The 19,377-nt window shown below is 37.9% G+C and overlaps 1 protein-coding gene across 1 annotated transcript in view; it reads left to right on the forward strand.

The window, feature by feature from the left end:
* MYO10 (myosin X) overlaps nt 1-19,377 on the forward strand; it is a 312,628-nt gene that overhangs the window by 93,079 nt on the left and 200,172 nt on the right. Inside the window, exon 3 of the mRNA XM_082257742.1 lies at nt 16,164-16,322. Within this exon, the coding sequence (XP_082113868.1) occupies nt 16,164-16,322 (159 nt within the window). The remainder of the gene's footprint in view (nt 1-16,163; nt 16,323-19,377) is intronic.

Genomic DNA, 19,377 nt, shown 5'->3' on the forward strand with positions numbered 1-19,377 from the left:
CATCGCACAGTTGATAAAGCCTCAGTGACAACTATACATAAATTAAAATTCATCACAAAAAAAAGAATATTTTTCTTAGAATTTCAGTAGCGCAGGGATGGTGTTACCCTCCTTTCATAAAGTGCAAATAAATAAATTGCATAAATAATCCAAAACATCCAACTAAGCAAGAACAGAGTCCTTCAAAAGTCTTTGTTTATGTAGTGCCAGAGCTGGTGGTGGTGACATTGTACGGTGGTTCCTATAACTGACACCAGTGACCCTGCATTAAAGGCACTGTGTATTGCTCTGGCACTACATAAACAAAGACTTTTGAAGGACTCGGTTCTTGCTTAGTTGGATGTTTTGTTTATGCAATTTATGCACTTTATTTATTTGCAATTTATGAAAGGAGGGTAACACCATCCCCGCGCTACTGAAATTATAAGAAAAATAATCTGCTTTTTTTTGTGATGAATTTTAATTTATGTATATTTGTCACTGAGGTTTTATCAGCTGTGCGATGTGAAAATCACCTGCAAGACGCACACTGCTATGCGACCAAAAGTTGACGCTAAATAAAGCAGATGTGTGTGACGCAGAGTAGCAAAGCCTTTTGCAGTGGACTTAAAAGCCTCAGTGACAAGTTAACGCCTGTTCTTGTTGTAAGCGTTAAGTCCACTGCAAAAGGCGTCACACACATCTGCTTTATTAGGAGCAAAAGAAAGGTTAAGCAAAAAAGTCATTTTTGAAGGTTTGGCATGCTATAATTCTGGTTCTGGACATGCTACAGAGCTGAAACTTCGCAGGTACACTTTTTAGACCCACCAGACACTAAATCCAAATAAATCTCATTTTTTTTTTAATAATGTTTTCAATAATTGGCTCTCTATCAAAAACGACAATTTCTAAGGAACTTATTTTTGCCTGATTCATAGTCCCTGAGGCATGACCCAGAACCCTAGGCACTTTTTAGGGGCATTTATTAGGTTTTAGGGCTTCAAAATGGTGTTTTTTGATTCCCAAAGTTCGGGTCCTATTGATTTCAATGGGGATCGGGAATCCGAACCAAACTTTCGGGAAATTCGGATGTTCTGGACTAAACTTTTCAAAAGTTCGATCATCCCTACGTAGTGATCAGATTATGAAACGATCACTTCGAAAGCAGTACTTTTCATCTGATTTTCTGATCAAGTATACTAGGCCTTAATGCTTGGAGTGCTAATCAAAATAAATGACACTGCAATCAATCCTCAAAATCAGTTTATCAGTGTATTCGCGTTCAAAAGTAATAAAGGTGTATCCATTGTTCCGTCAAATTGCATTATCTTTAATACATATACAAATGTAACTTGCTCAATGTGTATAGCATTAACAATCTTTTTAACAGTGTTAACACTTGTAGTTTTTCATGATAAAGATGAAGACAGCTGTATCCCCACCGATCCCCCGCTGAGCAGGCGGATGGCAACTCTGTCTCTGCTCTGTGTGCGGAGACAGAGCTGTCAGGTCCCCGCTGTCCGTTCTCATCCGATCCGCTGGACGGATTGAAAATAGGGTTTCCATCCGTCTAGATTTGACGGATCGGATGTCAGCGGACATGTCTCCGCTGACATCCGATGCCCCATAGAGATGCATAGGGCATCCATTCAGATCCGCCTGAAAAACGGACAGGTGGATCTGAACGGGTCTGCCTGTGTGAAATGGGCTTTAATCACAATTATAAGGGTATTCGTGAAGACTTTACATTTTCAAACTGTACAAAAAAAAAACTATCAGTATCAGATCCTGACCAGGCTATGATCATTTTTTGGCTCTGTAATATGTATATTTGTAGATTGTAGTTACTTTGCACAGATGGCACATTTCCAGTCCAGAATGTGAACACAGCTGTTATTTCACAATTTCACTTGCTGAAAGGTATACACCTAGGTTAAACTGAGCAGACAAACTATCTGTTTGTAATCTTGCCGGAAGAAACAATGATATGCAGCAATCACACATGAATAACAATTAAACAGTTTAGTACAGCTTATCTGTGTAAAGCTGGCCATAGATAGGTAGAATTGTGCACAAAATATTTTTTGGAACAAAATGTTCTAAGAAAGTTCATTAATTTTTGTGATCGTTAATGGGGGTCAAATCAACGATCATTTTTGACTGCAATGAGGAGGCAAATCGAAAGGGCAGGGTGGACAATTTTTCTCAAAAAAATTCCTAACAGTGTATGTGGTTTTTGTTTGGTAAAGGCCATTCATTCCAAAATAAATGTTATAAACAAACAAAACCTTTCGAATGACATTCTGAGAATTTGCATACAAATTTTCCTAAGACTTTTCCTAAGAATTTTCCTTTGAAATTCTATCCATTCGATGGCCAACTGAAAATGCAGACCTTGGACGTAGACTTGCAGACAGATATGGTGAACAGTTGCAAGTGAAGGTGACAGAAAATTGTCAGTACTTAGAGGTGACCATCCAAATAATAATGACTACTTTGTTGTAGTTATCAACAAGCTAAGTTCTATGAAACAGAGATATTTATGTATAATTGATTTTTATATATAATTTGGGTTTATTATTAAATAATGGGTTTATTATTCCACCCCAAACCATTTAGGTTAGGTAGCTCATTGATTTGTTTCTGTCTGTGTATCTGCCTGCCTGTACAGATACACAGATATACCGACAGATTTCATAGAGACCTGCATGGCACCAGCTATCTGCTGATCTGGTTGCAATGCTTTACAGGCTCCAAAAGAAAAAAATAATAGATGCAATTTTTTTACCTGCAAAAAAATATGCACTTATTATTTTTTTCTAAAAGGTAAGCTTATCTTTTAAAGTACTAGTAGCTTGGACTGGTAGTATTTGGCCCAGGAACTGAACTCAAAAAGTGAAGATTTGCTATGTTATAGGGGACGTCTAGAATTGTCAATTGTCTCTATGCAGCACCCTAAAAAATGTAGATTTTAATCACATGACTAACTATTGCCTATTAACACATGACTAAACACAAGACTTTTCAGCTGAAATCGGGACTCATCAGATCAGGCAACATTTTACAATCTTTTTTTGTCCAATTTTGGTAAGCCTGTGCAAATTCTAGCCTCAGTACCTGTTCTTAACTGACAGGAGTAACACCCGTTGTGGTATTCTGCTGCTGTAGCCCATCTGCTTCAAGGTTTGATGTGTTGTGCATTCAGAGATAGTATTCTGCATACCTTGTAGTTATTTGGGTTTCTGTTGCCTTTCTATTATCTCAAACCAGTCTGCGCAGTCTCATTTGGCCTCTGACATCAACAAGGCATTTTTGTCGACGCAACTGCCACTCATTGGATGTTTTCTCTTTTTTGGACCGTTCTCTGTAAACCCTAGAGATGGCTGTGTGTGAAAATCCCAGTAGATCAGCTGTTTTTGAAATATTCAGACCAGCCTGTCAGGCACCATTAACCATGCCATGTTCGAAGTCACTTAAATCCCCTTTCGTTCCCATTCTGATGCTCAGTTTGAACTTCAGCAAGTCATCTTCACCACGTTCAGATGTCTAAATGCATTGAGTTGCAGCCATGTGATTGACTGATTTGCAATTTGTGTTACCAAGCAACTGAACAGGTGTACCTAATAAAGTGTCCGGTAAGTGTATATGATTTTTCTGAATGGATTATTACAATTAATACGTGTAGTATCGCTTTAATGTAAAAAAAACACACTTTAAAACAATAGTAATGTTTTGTTTCCTAAAATGATTGTAAAGGCAGAAGGTTTTTTTTACCATAATGCATTCTCACAATTAAGGTTAAAAAAAAAAAAAACTGTGTTCCCTCTCTAGCCTCCCCTAAATACTTACCCTAAGCCTGATATCAATCTAGCCCTGTGCCTGAGAGCAGCGGCTCTCTCCTCTCTCTTTCTCTTCTCACTGGACATGAAGGCAGCAGTGGGAGTCATTGGCTCCTATGCGGAGGAAGTGGGCAAGCTCTAGACGCACTATGTTTGTCAGTAGACTCACACATCATGGCTCAGGTTCGAGCCTGCATGAGTGCCCCCATAGCAAGTAGCTTGCTATGGGGGAACTTGGAATGGTGGAGGAGCCAGGAGTAATGGCAGGGAACCTCTTTAGAAGAGGTTTGGGGCTGCTGTTTGAAAAATCATTGCACAGAGCAGGTAAGGATGACTAGTTTATTATTTTTTAAAAAATATACCTTTAGGATCACTTTTAGCTGACCATACATGAATCTGAATTTGGCCGGTTCAACTGGGACTGACCGAATTTTGATCCATGTGTGTCTACTGTGGTTGAACAGAAGTCAATCTACTGATCAACTTCTATTCAATCATCTTGCTGGTATTGTTTTGCACTGTCAGCACCACCGGCAAATGATTGCAGCACTGGTCTGTGTATTCTGACAGCGGGGAGTTTATCCGCTGTCAGAATACAAAAACACAGTGGGGAGGATTCTGCCATCCACCTCGAATGTATGCATGGGAATCGGGTCAGTTTTATTCATTCAACCCGTTGGTTGAACAAAACAACAACCAAAAAATGGACTCATGTATGGTCAGCCTTACATACCTTTCTAATCTTGATTGTTTTAACAAACTAAACAATTACATTGTGTCTATATCTCATGAATCCATTTATTTGAAAATAAAGTTTGGAAAAAAAGTAGCTTTTTGGCAGAATAGGGTGCTGTGTTTACTCATGGTAAGAACATGAAATACAAAGGATTGCTACAGTAGAATCAAAGAAGCTGTTGGAAATTCCCTTTCCTTTTTAGTACAAATGTTTTAACTGCAATAAGCCCCTAGCTATGTATTTTAAACAGTACATTGTAACTGTCACAAATTGGCATTCTAGAAGAATATAAGACAGAACACTGCATTTATGTTGACTTTTCTGTTAAGGAAAAAAGCATCATTATCGTTGCTGACTTTATATTGTCAGTAAAGTTGCAAGCATCCTTTTTTTATGTAAAGAAAGTCATATGCTATCATAGACACAATTATATAAAAGAAAACAAAACTAATAGACTGTCAACATGTGACACAAATGGCATTTTGTCCGCTTATGTAATGCCAAGGATCTGTGCAGGTGGATTAAAGCTGTTGACCTTCTGAGAGCATCTGGTAAATTAAATATGTTCTAAAATTAATTACTATTGTTTTTTTTATCATGTACTTTTCCTATAAATAGGTACACTCATGTGAAAACATACGTACATCCTATGGAGATAGTTGACTTTTTCAACATATTTAAACAAGAAGCATTAGCCATTGATTTAAACAATGTCCTTTTAGTTATTTAACAAAAATATTACTAAATGCAATGAATGTATAATGAAAAAAGTAAGTATATACTTAGCCCCAACTGCCCACCAGCATCTGATGTTGACTCAATCTTTCAGAATTTCTTTAGATGTTTGTGGGGTTCCCAGCATGAACTGCTAGTTTCATATTGCCTACAACGCTTTAAAGGAATTCACATCAGGACTTTGACCAGGCCAGACCATACCCCCCCCCCCCCCCCCCATTTCTTCATTTTGAGCCATTTCTTGGTGGATTTGCTAGTGTGCTGCTTTAGATCATTATCATGTTGAAAGATCCTGATGGTCTCAAATTCTTATCCAGCACCTTAATATGTTGCAGAATTGATAGTTAAATTAATACCTGCTAACACCCTGGCCTTAAAAGATCAAAGCAACCCTAAACCATTACATTTCCAACACCAGTTTGTATTTGATGAGTATGAGTTTTTTTCTCAGTTTTGTATGGGGGTTTTCTCCTGAAATGCTGTTTTCAGTTTTTGATAAACTTTTCTACTGTTACTGTGACCAAAAAACATTGATGGATTCATCTGCCCTCATCATATTAGTTCCAGAAGGCAAATATTGTTTAATGGCAAACTGTAGTCTTGCTCTAATGTTCTTTTTGTGCAGCATTGCCATTTTCTTTGCACACCTTGCAGGCTAAATAGGCACAATTTTTTTGGATTGTAGATGCATGTACTTTAATAACATCTGTAGCAAGAGTTACTTGCAGATCCTAGGATGACATTTTGGGGTTCTTGGATACTTTTTTCTAGCATCAAATGATCAGCTGACTTTACAGGGGGGTGGGGGGGCAGTTCTTGACAAATTAGTAGTTATTTGAAATCTACACCACTTGTAGATTATATTCCTTATAGTAAAATGATGGCACATGGGACATGATTACATGTAATTTGTCCCCTGGAAAAAGAAATCACTGAAAAAATAACAGTATCCAGTATACAGTGTTGTCTTTCATTGGGTTTAGCCTTATGACCATTGGTGGCTTTGGTCCATTGTACATTGTATTTTTGAACTCTACCCAACGCTGGGCATTGCCTCAACTGCATTTACGAAACCAGGTGTATATCTTGCAGTGTAGGCACTTTGTATCCTGTGAGGGTATCTGTTATATATCTGTAATCTTTTAGGAAATATCACAGCTCTGGTAGGGCATGAGCAACAGCAACCTGAATTTCTGATAAATAGTGGGAGCACCGTGCTTTGATTATTTGCCCTTAGAATGTTTCTACTTTTGGTACTGGCCAACTGCTAGCTAAACCTAGCTATAATTATAATTGTCTTAAATATTAAAATGTCACTTTTACTTATTTTTTGAGCATGATATGTCATTTTTTTAAAGAAGTATTTTAACATTTTGCAAAGATCTCTGGGACACATCTCTAAATAAGTCAGTTCAAATGCAAGCTGTTATATCTGGTGGACCCAGGGCCATTGTTACTCACTCCCTCAATCCCTTTGAAGAATTTAAAAAACGGTTCTGGTCACAATGTAAACTTTGGCAAAACCAGTCCTCTACCTTTAGTTGTTTTTCCTTCCTAGCCTTCCTAGCCGTGTTCTAGTCATATACTTGGTATACAGATATCTCAGGATTTTATATAGGTAAATGTAAAGCCACTGATAGAATATCTCCAGGGAGTTAAATAATGTAATCACTGACCTGATATTTAAGCCAGCCATACTGTACATGGAATGACATTTGGTTGGTTCAGCATGGACCAGCTGAATTTTGATCCATGTAAGGGCACCCTAGTTTGTACAGAAGTCGATCTACCAAATTACTTCTGTACAACCAGCCTGTCAGATAAATGCCTCTCTATCAACTCTACTGGCAGTTTATTCTGCTGTCAGAACACAATAACTCAACTGGGAGGAATCAGGTAATTTTATTTTTTTTTTGCATTCAACCCACTGGAAAAACAGTGTTAGTGAAAATTATCGCAAAATGCCAACAACTATATTTTAATACCAATGATTTTCAGTAAGCCAGAAAAAAATAAAGTAAGACTTTATGCTTTAGTGTTGTGTATAAGAGTGAGTATTTGCTTTTTGGAAGATAAGGACTATGTATTTGTGTTACATTTAATCTGTAGTCAAGGATGTGGTGTAGTTTAATTTTGTCTCTCAGTTAAAGAGCTTAGCTATAAATCATGCAGATTGTTGGCTTTAACCATTATCTAGCTTTGAAAGCAATCAGGGTGCTACAAGGTTATTAGACAAAAAACAAATGATAACTTTTCTGCTGGTTCAGGCAGAGTTTGGGCTTACAACTATGATTTTGCTTTGTATAAATATAGACAATATTATCAGTAACAAATCTTCTTAGAATTGGTTCACATAGTCATAAAATAGGGACCTTTGATGCAAAGCTAAAAGCTGTCCCTGACTTTGGAAGAAAGTGATGTGCATAAGGACAAATATATCAGCTCAGCAAAGAGTTCACCAAAGGTGTCTGCAGTTTCTAGCCTGTGTTACACATCACAGCCTTTATTTCTGGCCCTTGCAGACCCAAAATCAGTCACTGCTTCATAAAGTGTATGTATAAATAAATAGGACTTTAACCGCTTTACCCCAGGGGAATTCTGACACTTCTCACATACATGTAAAAATCAGCATTTTTTTTGCTATAAAATTTCTTAGAACCCACAAACATTATATACACTGGGTATAGAAATTAATCACCTCCCTTAATATAATCTCTATTTTTACAGCAGAATCTCTGGAGAATAAAATGGTGGTTGTTGCAATTTTTTGTGTCACACAATATTTGCACAGCAATTTTTTAAAAGCAAGGGGGAACAGAGGCGTTTTTATATATTTTATATATTTTTTTATTATATTGAAAACTTTTTTTTTTTTTGTATGCTGTCCCTCTATTTTTCTTTTTTATTAACTTTATTGCTATCAGATAGATATTGCTATCTTTATTGCTATAAGATAGAAAAAAATTCCCTTGTGATAGCAGTAAGCATGAGATTGGTCTTCCGCACCGGCATCCTATAGAAGTGATTGAGTGGCTGGTACAGAGCAGCTCTTTTAATTTTTTTAACCATAGACGAACCCTTGAAATCATTTTCAGATCTCAGCTGAAAAATGCCTCTTACATTGGTGGTCAGTGGGAAGAATGCCACCTTTAGGCTTACCATGCACCCTACAATCTGTACAATCTTATTTAGATCTACCAAAAATTATTTCGTGCAAGAGTTTCTTTGGTTGAATACAGATTGATTGGGTAGATTAAGTAGGCCCTCATATTACATAATTTTGTTAAATCTAAAGTTGTTTGTACAGAGATTTTACATTCACTTATTACCCCTTTTTACAACATTGTATCGTGTTATTTAAAAAGCAAAAAATCAGAGCTCAACTCTTTGATGAGATGAACCACTCTAACTGTATCAAGACGTGAAGCAAAACTGGATATTTCTAAAAAGCTACAAAATGCATAAAAGTGGGATAATCCAAAATAAATATTCCATATGTGAGTGTAACACAATCAAGGATAGTATAAATCTAAAAACTTCCAACCACAACTATTTAAAATCTCCAGAGATGCCTAAAAGCACAGAGGTGATATCTAAAGGCGATGATAAAGGAAAAAATGATCCCAATAAAATTCTAAGTATAATAAATCAAAAACTTGGTAATTCATAAAATAGAAGTGATGAGCAGTGAATAACAAATTCTTTGTAAAATGTGCAGACAATATCCTGATTAAAATATTATAACATACAGTGATAAACCATCAATAAAATGATTTGGAACAAAAAAATTAAAATATAAATAATCGGTGTCAATCTAGACATACACTTGTGAATAAACAGAGTGAGTATAAAAAGTGCAGTGGTGCTAAATAAAGTGCATAAATGTCCATACAGTCCTGAGTTAATTAGCAAGGAAATCTGAAGTTCACATGCACTGGCTATAAGTGAAGTATTCCGGAAGTGTGGAGCATTTCAGGCTAGCTATTCTGGTCAGGACACTAGATTGGAACAGATTTCCAAAACTCTCAAAAGCTTGCAAGAGCTTGACATTACGTTGGAAATTCTTGTGACGGATCGAGGGAGATTGGCATATACCTAAGCTTGGACCAGTTGATTTCTTCCTGAAATATTAAGCCATAACCATTGGAGACAAAACAAGTATATTTCTGAAGATTGAGATGTCTGAGAAGAGTTAAGATCACATCATAAAACGCTCTTTTTGAGTGTTATGGAGGTGAGCGGCCATTTCACTTAACGTCGGATTGCTAGCTCACCTGCGCACATCTACCTGGCTGTGATTGGAAGCTTGATCTCACTCTTCTATTCACCTGAATTTGTTATTGAATTTCTGGGCACCCTGCACTTTAATCACCCTAAATATATTTTGAAGGACTGTATGGACATTTATGCACTTTATTTAGCACCACTGCACTTTTTATACTCACTCTTTTTTGTTGCAAATCATTTTATTGATGGTTTATCACTGTATGTTATAATATTTTAATCAGGATATTGTCTGCACATTTTACAAAGAATTTGTTATTCACTGCTCAGCACTTCTATTTTATAAATTACCAAGTTTTTGATTGATTATACTTAGAATTTTATTGGGATCATTTTTTCCTTTATCATCGCCTTTAGATATCACCTCTGTGCTTTTAGACATCTCTGGAGATTTTAAATAGTTGTGGTTGGAAGTTTTTAGATTTATACTATCCTTGATTGTGTTACACTCACATATGGAATATTTATTTTGGATTATCTCACTTTTATGCATTTTGTAGCTTTTTAGAAATATCCAGTTTTGCTTCACGTCTTGATACAGTTAGAGTGGTTCATCTCATCAAAGAGTTGAGCGCTGATTTTTTGCTTTTTAAATATTATTGGGATATGTGGTGACACTACCAAATCAGCTGCTTTCTCTGTGTTGTTCCACGATTGCTTTTATTGATCTAGTCTTTAGATCCAGGGTGTCGTTTACCTTATTTTAGCGCACAAGTTTGCTATTTTACAATTGTATCGTGTTAAAGTTTGTTGGAAAAAGTAGCGTATGCTGTATTAATATGAGTTGACCTGCATTTCTTTTCATTCAACTCTATTCAATTAAGTTCTTTGAAAGCTCAACACAGTGGGGTTGATTAACTAAAGGCAAATAGGTTGTTTACTTTACAGGACAGGTTGCACTTTACAAGGCAATTATCCCCAGAGCTTAGTGAATAAAGTGAAGCTCTGCTGACTTCCAAAATCCAATGAAGCTAAAATGTTTTTTTCTTTCCCGTGATTAGGTATTCTTTGCAAGGTGAAATTGCACCTCATTTGCTTAGCTCTGGGGAAAATCATCAGCCTCCCTTGCAAAGTGATCAGCCTATTTGCCTTTAGTAAGTCAACTCCAATGCATCCAAGGACACATAGTAATGATGTTTTTTTTAAAATTGTGATTTTAGCTGCAAAGTATATTGAACACTTTCATGCATCTTATATTTAAAAACCAAGTATTTCTATTCTGTTTTAGGGAAAAATGTCATATATTAGAATTCTCACCAACGTTTTATCCACTCTCATGGCTTGCTTTTCAGCTTTTCTCTCTACTTTTAAAAGTGACTGTGAAATGTAGCACTGGTCTTTTGTTGCTGCCTTCTACTTTAATTGTTATCATGAAACCTTAGATCTTCTAAGAATTTGTGCCGTGTAAGAAAAGTAAGACCTAACTTCTGTATTTTGTATTTTTTAGAGAGAGGCAAGCTCTCTTATACTCTAGGGCATCTCTTAATCATAGAAAATCTAGGCCAAATCTGAGAAATAAAATGCCAGATTGTAGTTACTAGGGAGATGTGCATTGGTTTAGCTTTTGTTACTTCAGAAACAGCACGGGGCTTTGTGTGCATTTTAATAGATAAAATTTGCATTATTCTTTTAAAACATATCTGGAAACAAATTTTGATGGGACTGCAAACTTTTAGCTACTTTCACTGTTAGTAATCTGTGCAGCTATGAATGTGATCACCATTTGTCAAGCAGGAAGGTCAGGTACTGTTTAAGCTAAATGGTGCATATTTTTAACTGTAGTGTAACATTCAGCAAATTAAGAGTAGTGAATTACTTGGAACTCTGGCCTGCTGATCTGCCTCCACCTCCCTCTAAATCTTCACTTAGTTAAAAAGCTAAAAGCCCCTTATACTATCTTGAATCCATGGTAACAGAACACACAGGGTCCTCAGTCTTTTGGGTTCTTTACTACAGAGGAAGAGGATCAAAATTTTCAAGTGCCCTTGGTAACATGGACACTTTCCATCAGCTGTTTAGCAGTGGAGACATCTCAGACCAGTCAGGGGTGGGTCAGGACTCTAATGCTAGATCACTTCAGTAGGCACTGCAGAAATTTCATGTGTCAGCAGACTTGGGTCACTTAAAGGGGAGTTGAACTTACCCATCTTTCAACGGTCCCCGTCCCTTGCCGGCATCTTTTGAAGGTTTCCGGTATTCAGCCGTCTTCATTGGCTGGTACAGAATGATGTCACTCCACATGCACAAGAATCAGTATTCCCAGCACACAGGGACCGGTCCCATAATGTAGGCTGGACTGTGAATGCCAGAGAAAACTGCAAGCAGGTAGCAAGGTGTATTTTATTGAGGAAGAGACAATGCAAGTAATAAAGAGCCTGCCTGCTTGCAGTTTGTGTTTTTTTAATGGTGGGATGGGTGAGGGGGTTAATGTATTAGCACAGGTGGGCTTTAAATGATATGTAAACTTTTTGTGTACTTATCCTTTCCTACAATCCACTGCCTACCCCCAGCACTCAAAATGTATGATATACAGTATCTCACAAAAGTAAGTACACCCCTCACATTTTTGTAAATATGTTATTATATATTTTCATGTGACAACACTGAAGAAATGACACTTTGTTACAATATAAAGTAGTGAGTGTACAGCCTGTATAACAGTGTAAATTTGCTGTCCCCCTCAAAATAACTAAACACACAGCCATTAATGTCTAAACCCTCTGGCAGCAAAAGTGAATACGCCCCTACGTGAAAAAGTCCATATTGGGCCCAAACTGTCAATATTTTGTGTGGCCACCATTATTTTCCAGAACTGCCTTAACCCTCTTGTGCATGGAGTTCACCAGAGCTTCACAGGTTCCCACTGGATTTCTCTTCCACTCATCCATGATGACATCATGAAGCTGGTGGATGTTAAAAACCTTGCGCTCCTCCACCTTTCATTTGAATATGCCCCAGATGCTCAATAGGGTTTAGGTCTGGAGACATGCTTAGCCAATCCATCACCTTTACCCTCAGCTTCTTTAGCAAGGCAGTGGTTATCTTGGAGGTGTGTTTGGGGTCGTTATCATGTTGGAATACTGTCCTGTGGCCCAGTCTCCAAAGGGAGGGGATCATGCTCTGCTTCAGTTTGTCACAGTACATATTGGCATTCATGGTTCCCTCAATGAACTGTAGCTCCCAGCAGCACTCATGCAACCCCAGACCATGACACTCCCACCACCATGCTTGACTGTAGGCAAGACACACTTGTCTCCTCACCTGGTTGCCGCCACACGCGCTTGACACCATCTGAACCAATTAAGTTTATCTTGGTCTCATCAGACCACAGAAAAATGGTTCCAGTAATCCATGTCCTTAGTCTGATTGTCTTCAGCACACTGTTTGCATGCTTTCTTGTGCATCATCTTTAGAAGAGGCTTCCTTATGAGACAGCAGCCATGCAGATCAATTTGATGTATTGTGTGATGTATGGTCTGAGCACTGATAGGCTGACCCCCCACCCCTTCAACCTCTGCAGCAATGCTGGCAGCACTTATACATCTATGTCCCAAAGACAACCTCTAGATATGACGCTGAGCACGTGCCTGTTCTGAGTGAAATCTGTCCTGTTAAACCACTGTATGGTCTTGGCCACCATGCTGCAGCTCAGTTTCAGGGTCTTGGCAGTCTTCTTATAGCCTAGGTCATCTTTATGTAGAGCGACAATTCTTTTTTTCAGATCCTCAGAGTTCTTTGTTATGAGGTGCCATGTTGAACTTCCAGTGACCATTATGAGAAAGTGAGAGCCATAACACAAAATTTAACCCACCTACTCCCCATTCACACCTAAGACCTTGTAACTCTAATGAGTCACATGGCACCGGGAAGGGAAAATGGCTAATTGGGCCCAATTTGAACATTTTTCCTTAGGGGTATACTTACTTTTGTTGCCAATGGTTTAGACATTAATAGTCTGTGTTAGTGTGTTGAGTTATTTTGAGGGGACACTGTTATACAATCTGTATACGCACTATTTTACATTGTAGCAATGTGTCATTTCTTCAGTGTTGTCACGTGAAAATATATAATAAAATACTTACCAAAATGTGAGGTACAGCTTGCTATGGGGGCACTCAATCCGACTCACAGCTTCCTGTGTCCATCCCTATGACTTTGATTGACAGCAGCGGGAACCAATGGCACTGCTGTCCCAGTCAATGAGGAGGTGAGTCCCGGGCAGCTGAGAAACTCCTGCAACATCGCTGGATAAATTTGGGCTCAGGTAAGCATTGGGGGGCTGAGGGGACTGCTGCACACACAAGGTTTTTTTTTTTATCTTAATGCATAGAATGCATTAAGATAAAAAAAAAGACCTCCTGCCTTTACAATCCCTTTCTTCTTTCTTTCTTCTTTCTACTTCTGTTGCACAAATAGTTGAGTAATTCCATTGTTTTACAATTATCATTTACAACATCATGTTGTGTTGAAGTGTGGGCAAATAGACTGTTTACTCTCTGCAAGAGAATTATCCCCAGAGCTTAGTGGATGGGGTGAAGCTGTGCTGACTTCCAGAATCCAAGCATGTGCAAGCAAAAAGGTTTTGTTTGCCATGCTTCTGATTGGGTGTTCTTTGCAAGTTGAAATTGTACCGAATTTAGGCTCTCAGGGAAATCCTCCTGCACAGTGCAGCTTCTCCTGCAAAGTGAAAAGCCGATTTGCCTTTAGTAAATCAACCCCAAAGCATCCAAAACCACATAGTAATATGTATATCAGTGAACGTATTTGTAAAGTGTCTGGTATAAAACTTAGTTAGCAAAGTTAACAAAAAGTTAGCAGAATTCTTTTCTTTAGCTTTCACACTATGCATACAATGCTCTAAAGTAGTTTGGGATACTGTTGTGTTATTTTGTGTATGGTACTTTTACTGCACCTTAAAATTGAAGTTGTCTAAGCATTATCTTGTAGGAGGCATAATGGTTAAATCACATGTTTCCACTCTATACCTGACTGCATTCTAAATCCCTGACCATGCTGAATGACAGTGAACTTTTAGCATGACTTGTGTTCCAGGGCAGACATTCTTACCTCCTGGGCTAAATGATTAAACAGGAGTTCTAATGTTCTATAGGCGTCTGTTTTTCATCAGCCAGTCTGTCCCAGGGAGGTTCACTATGTAGACATATAAGGTACCAAACTACCACAATTTTGCAAAGAACCAAGAAGAATGGAATGTATGTCATAGGTTATGTTTATGTTTCTGGCAAATGTTTTGCAGTATTGGGATAGCAAACACCTGGAAACAGTATATTTATCAATTAAAGATTACTATTTTTTGGATCAACACACAGTAAAATATAGTTGCATTGTTTTCTACAAATAGCTGTATCCAGTGAGATATTCTAATAACAGTGTCTTCTAACTGCAGAAAGAGTCTGACATCTCCGCTCAGGCTCCATAGGATGTCACATTCCACAACTTGTAACATGAAACCTGGGCCTCAATCCCCCCCACAGGGCCAAGATGTGAGAGCTTTAGCAAGTTTGGGGTATATGGGTATACTTTCTAAATATATATAATTAAGAATTCCCTATTGTCAGGCAGATTTCTGTGCAATATTAAGCTATGCTACATCTGCGTGCAGCAGTGTAATGTGGTACACAAATAAATTAATTTAAAGAAAAGGGAACTTCTGGCTTTTTAAAGATTTTTAGATATGCATGCAAATTATTTGAATGCAAAAAATGTTATCCATGTGCTTAAATGTTTTTAAAACTCGAATTTAAAAATAAATGTGCAAAGGCATGCAAGTGTTTTTTTATATTTGCCAGTTGCGCATCATAATGCTACTGAATGGGTGTGCTTTTCTGCTCTTGCTCTCAGTGCAGATCTTTTAGTCTGCTCACACTTATAAAATGCAGACTATAGTTAAGTAATACTCATTTATTTTATTAAAATAGTTACATTTTCATAACTTATGTTTACTTGCACTCATAAAGTAGAAGAAAACTTTCACTGTAACTATTCTTAAAAATGTTCCGTCCCCTCATCCCCTACCTATCCTGCCTTTCCTGTATAAAAAAAGATGTGTGTGCTTACCTATTTTTATTCTGGTCCGGTCATGTGATCCTGCAGCTCTGGGTCCTCTGTGTTAGTGAGCGGCTGCAGGGGAGTGGTAGAAACATTGACAATGACTGCACCATGGGAATCTATGGGAGACTTCATGGCTCCCAGAATTCATAGTCGTTGTCCCTTACACAAAACTGCATGATCATGGGACTGCACCAGAACAGGTTGAAAATGGGTAAGTACACTCTATACAGGTTAGGCAGGATATGTAGGAGGAGGGTGGAGGGAATATTTTTAAGAATAGTTAGTTTTCTTCCACTTTAATATGTAAATCATGCCATATTTATTCTTCACTGCCTTCATTTCTTTGTGGTACACATCCTATTTTTGCTCTACAATTAGTCCTTCTGTAGCATGGATATATCATATCTCATGCCTTGAGGAATATTACTGATAAATGCGTGCTTGTTTTTGTTTTATTCTAAGGAAAACTATGTTAAAATTTTATTAACTGATACTATTTTTTTTTTTTTTTGGCTCAGGTATTCACATATAAACAAAGCACAATTACTCGCCAGAAGGTTACCACTATGCATCCGACCAGCACAAACGGTGTAGAAGACATGGCATCACTGGGTGATCTCCATGAGGGGTCAATAATGTACAATCTCTACAAGCGATACCAGGAAGACAGAATTTATGTAAGTTTATTCTTTACATTTTTTTTAAAGTGATACTAACACTCACTGTTTAATTTACATTAACCCCTCTCTTAATGTATATGGATGATGACACTGTATTTATTTTAATGTAAAAAAAATCTAAGTACCTTTTTTCATAATGGATAAACAACTGTCATATGACCCAGCTCTTCCCCAGCCTGTCTGCAGGGAAACAGTGTTAGGAGCTTCTAGTCCTCGGCTCTTAGGCACATGTTAAAAAAAAAAAAAAAAGCATTCAGAATACAAAGGAAAAAGGCATTCATAATATCAAATAATTGTTTTAAACCATTCTACAAATATGTATTTGACCTGAATGACCTGAATACTTTATTATTTTTGTGCAAAAACATTGTGTGGGCTATCGGTGGTGAGGTTCTGCCAATCACAGCATGTTTCATAGCCCACCAGCCTGTGTCTACTTTTTGTATGTGCTTAAAATTACAGGGAGGTGAAGTCTCAATCAATCAACATATAATATCCCCGCCCCCATTTTTAGTTATTTAGTGGGCATGGAAGAGGAGGGAGAGAGTAGGCTGTCATTTATCCCTGTGTATACGGTCACATGTGTGACTTTATAGTCAAGTGGGCTGAAAAGAAGTGTGTAATTTGTAGGATAACCAGGTGAAAATAAAGGGAAAAAGCCTTAAAAAAAGAAATCTAATGCATCCACAAAATGCTCTTTCCTAGAAAGACACTGGGGTCTTTTTTTTATACAATATTCACACAGTCTCCACCCAAGGTTCACATATTTTTCTAAATGGAAAGTTTAATCAATTCTGGTTGAAAGTTGTGAGAATTTTGTGTAAAAACAATCATAAAAAGAATCCTATATATTATGGAATTCTTTGTAACGTAGATATGCGTTTAATATGAATATTTTGGTAAAATGTCTACCTAAAAGGTGCCCTTGCCCCAGAAAACACCAATGGCTTTTTGCATGAATATATGCTGACTCCAGAAGGCCTGTAACACTCTAGTTGTTATTATCGCCCTTTATATGAAATATACATAAAATCCATGTTTTCTAAACGTTGAGTTTAAGGTGAAATTGATTCAGAGTTCAGCATTTGGGTCCTGTTTGGCAAGCTTGAAATGCTTAATGCTTATTTTTTGAAAAATACAGAACATGGATTTTTAACTGTCCTTGCCCGAGGAAGACTGAGACCATCTGGTTAATTATCTTGTTCATTCAATCAGTACACTTTCAGTCAGTAAGCGGATGTGTCAATTAAATCATTGCTTTTTTACATTCCTTTTTTTAACTCATCTTTGCCCTAAAGGCAATAAAGGAATATCTTTTAACCCATTTCAGGATCTGGGTTTATAGTACATGTACTGCTTGGTGTATTCTGCTTTGTTACAGCAGCCAGAGTATATCCTGTATCACACTTTTGATAATGGGAATAGGAGCACGCTCTGCAGTTTAGGAACTACTGTTTACTAAAGCTTAGGGGTTTTTTTTATGCATACCCTCCAACTGTTTCATGGGCACTGTCCTAGAATTAAAATACATTTCTAGAGTCTTGGAACCAAGGGCAGGAACACTTGTTCTGGAGTGATCTCCTATCAACCGACTCTGCATAGTTCCGGACGAGAGGAAGAGATGGAATGAAGCTGAGCAGCAATGTACCCCTTCAGCTCCCACGATGCACCAAAGCACCCCTCCTGCCCTCACTGACTTCCAGTACACCCCCATTAGCCCCCACTGACCACCAAAGTACAACCAAAGTTCTTTTTGACCACACATGTACCCCATCAGACACCACTGTACCCCTCCCCCATTGACCTTCACAGTATGCATGAGGCCTTACTGACAACCCTGGTATCCCTCTGGCCACCACTAACCTCCGGTGTGCCCCACTAGGCCCAGCTAACACCAGAACTTTTTTTCCTACCCTACTGCCACCAATTGTTTTCAAAACTTTTTCCACACTGCCCCATCTGAAATTTTTCTCCTTGCTAGTTAGCAATGCTTGATTGCCTTCCCTTCCATTGACCACTGGCATTGGGAATTTTTTTCTTCACCATTCCCCCCAAAGCCACACACAAATACACACTGGGGGATTTACTAAAACTGGGGCACTCAGAATTTGGTGCAGCTGTGCATTGTATCAAATCAGCTTTTAACATCAATTGAAGAGACAAGGACTCACTGCTCAAGGTGGTGTAATTGCCTGATGACTCACACAGGTGCATGCCCCGGCTCGCCTCCGTGAAAACTTGATAAAGGAAAAGGAATTGGCAGCACTCCAGGTTGAGTCAAAATCCAGATTTATTGACTGATTTATTGACCAAAGTAATGATTAAGCACACAGTCAGTGTGTGAAACGCGTCTACCTTGTCACGATTGTCATAATTTGGATGTCCAGTCAATAAATCTGGATTTTGACTCAACCTGGAGTGCTGCCAATTCCTTTTCCTTTATCAAGCTTTTAACATCAGCTTGTTCAATTAAAAGATAAGTACACCTTTTAAAATGAAATAATAAATGCACATTTTTTTGCAGGTAAAAAATGTGCGTGCATTTATTATTTTTTCCTCTGGAGCCTGTAAAGCATTGCACCAGCGATCAGAAGATCGCTGGTGCCATGCAGGTTTCCTGCAGATCTGTCAGTATACCTATATACCCGTACATCCCATATGGGCAGGCAGATACACTGAGAGGAACAAATCAATTAACTACCACGGCGCATTTACCGTGCTCCTTTAAGCCATGCCCACTATTTAGCACATTGCAGCCATGCCCCATTTTCGTTGTGGTGCACAGAACGCACAGCATGCTTCCACACTTAAAGGTGACTTTCTTTCACAAGTTCCACAGTTGGGAGGTATTTATGTTTTATGTATGACAAATCAATAGATGCAAAATTATAGAGCCATAAAACTCTGTAATAGCCAACTCATTTATAATTGTTTTCCCACATAACAGAATACATTTTGAATACTGACAGTCTCATTGGATCATTCACATAGATATAAATGTTTTTGCATTGCAGGCAAAATGTTCAGGCTTAAAGGAAATCTATCTTTGGAG

This window comes from Pelophylax lessonae (assembly GCF_965119305.1).
Source record: "Pelophylax lessonae genome assembly, chromosome: 5".
In the NCBI taxonomy this organism is placed as follows: domain Eukaryota; kingdom Metazoa; phylum Chordata; class Amphibia; order Anura; family Ranidae; genus Pelophylax; species Pelophylax lessonae.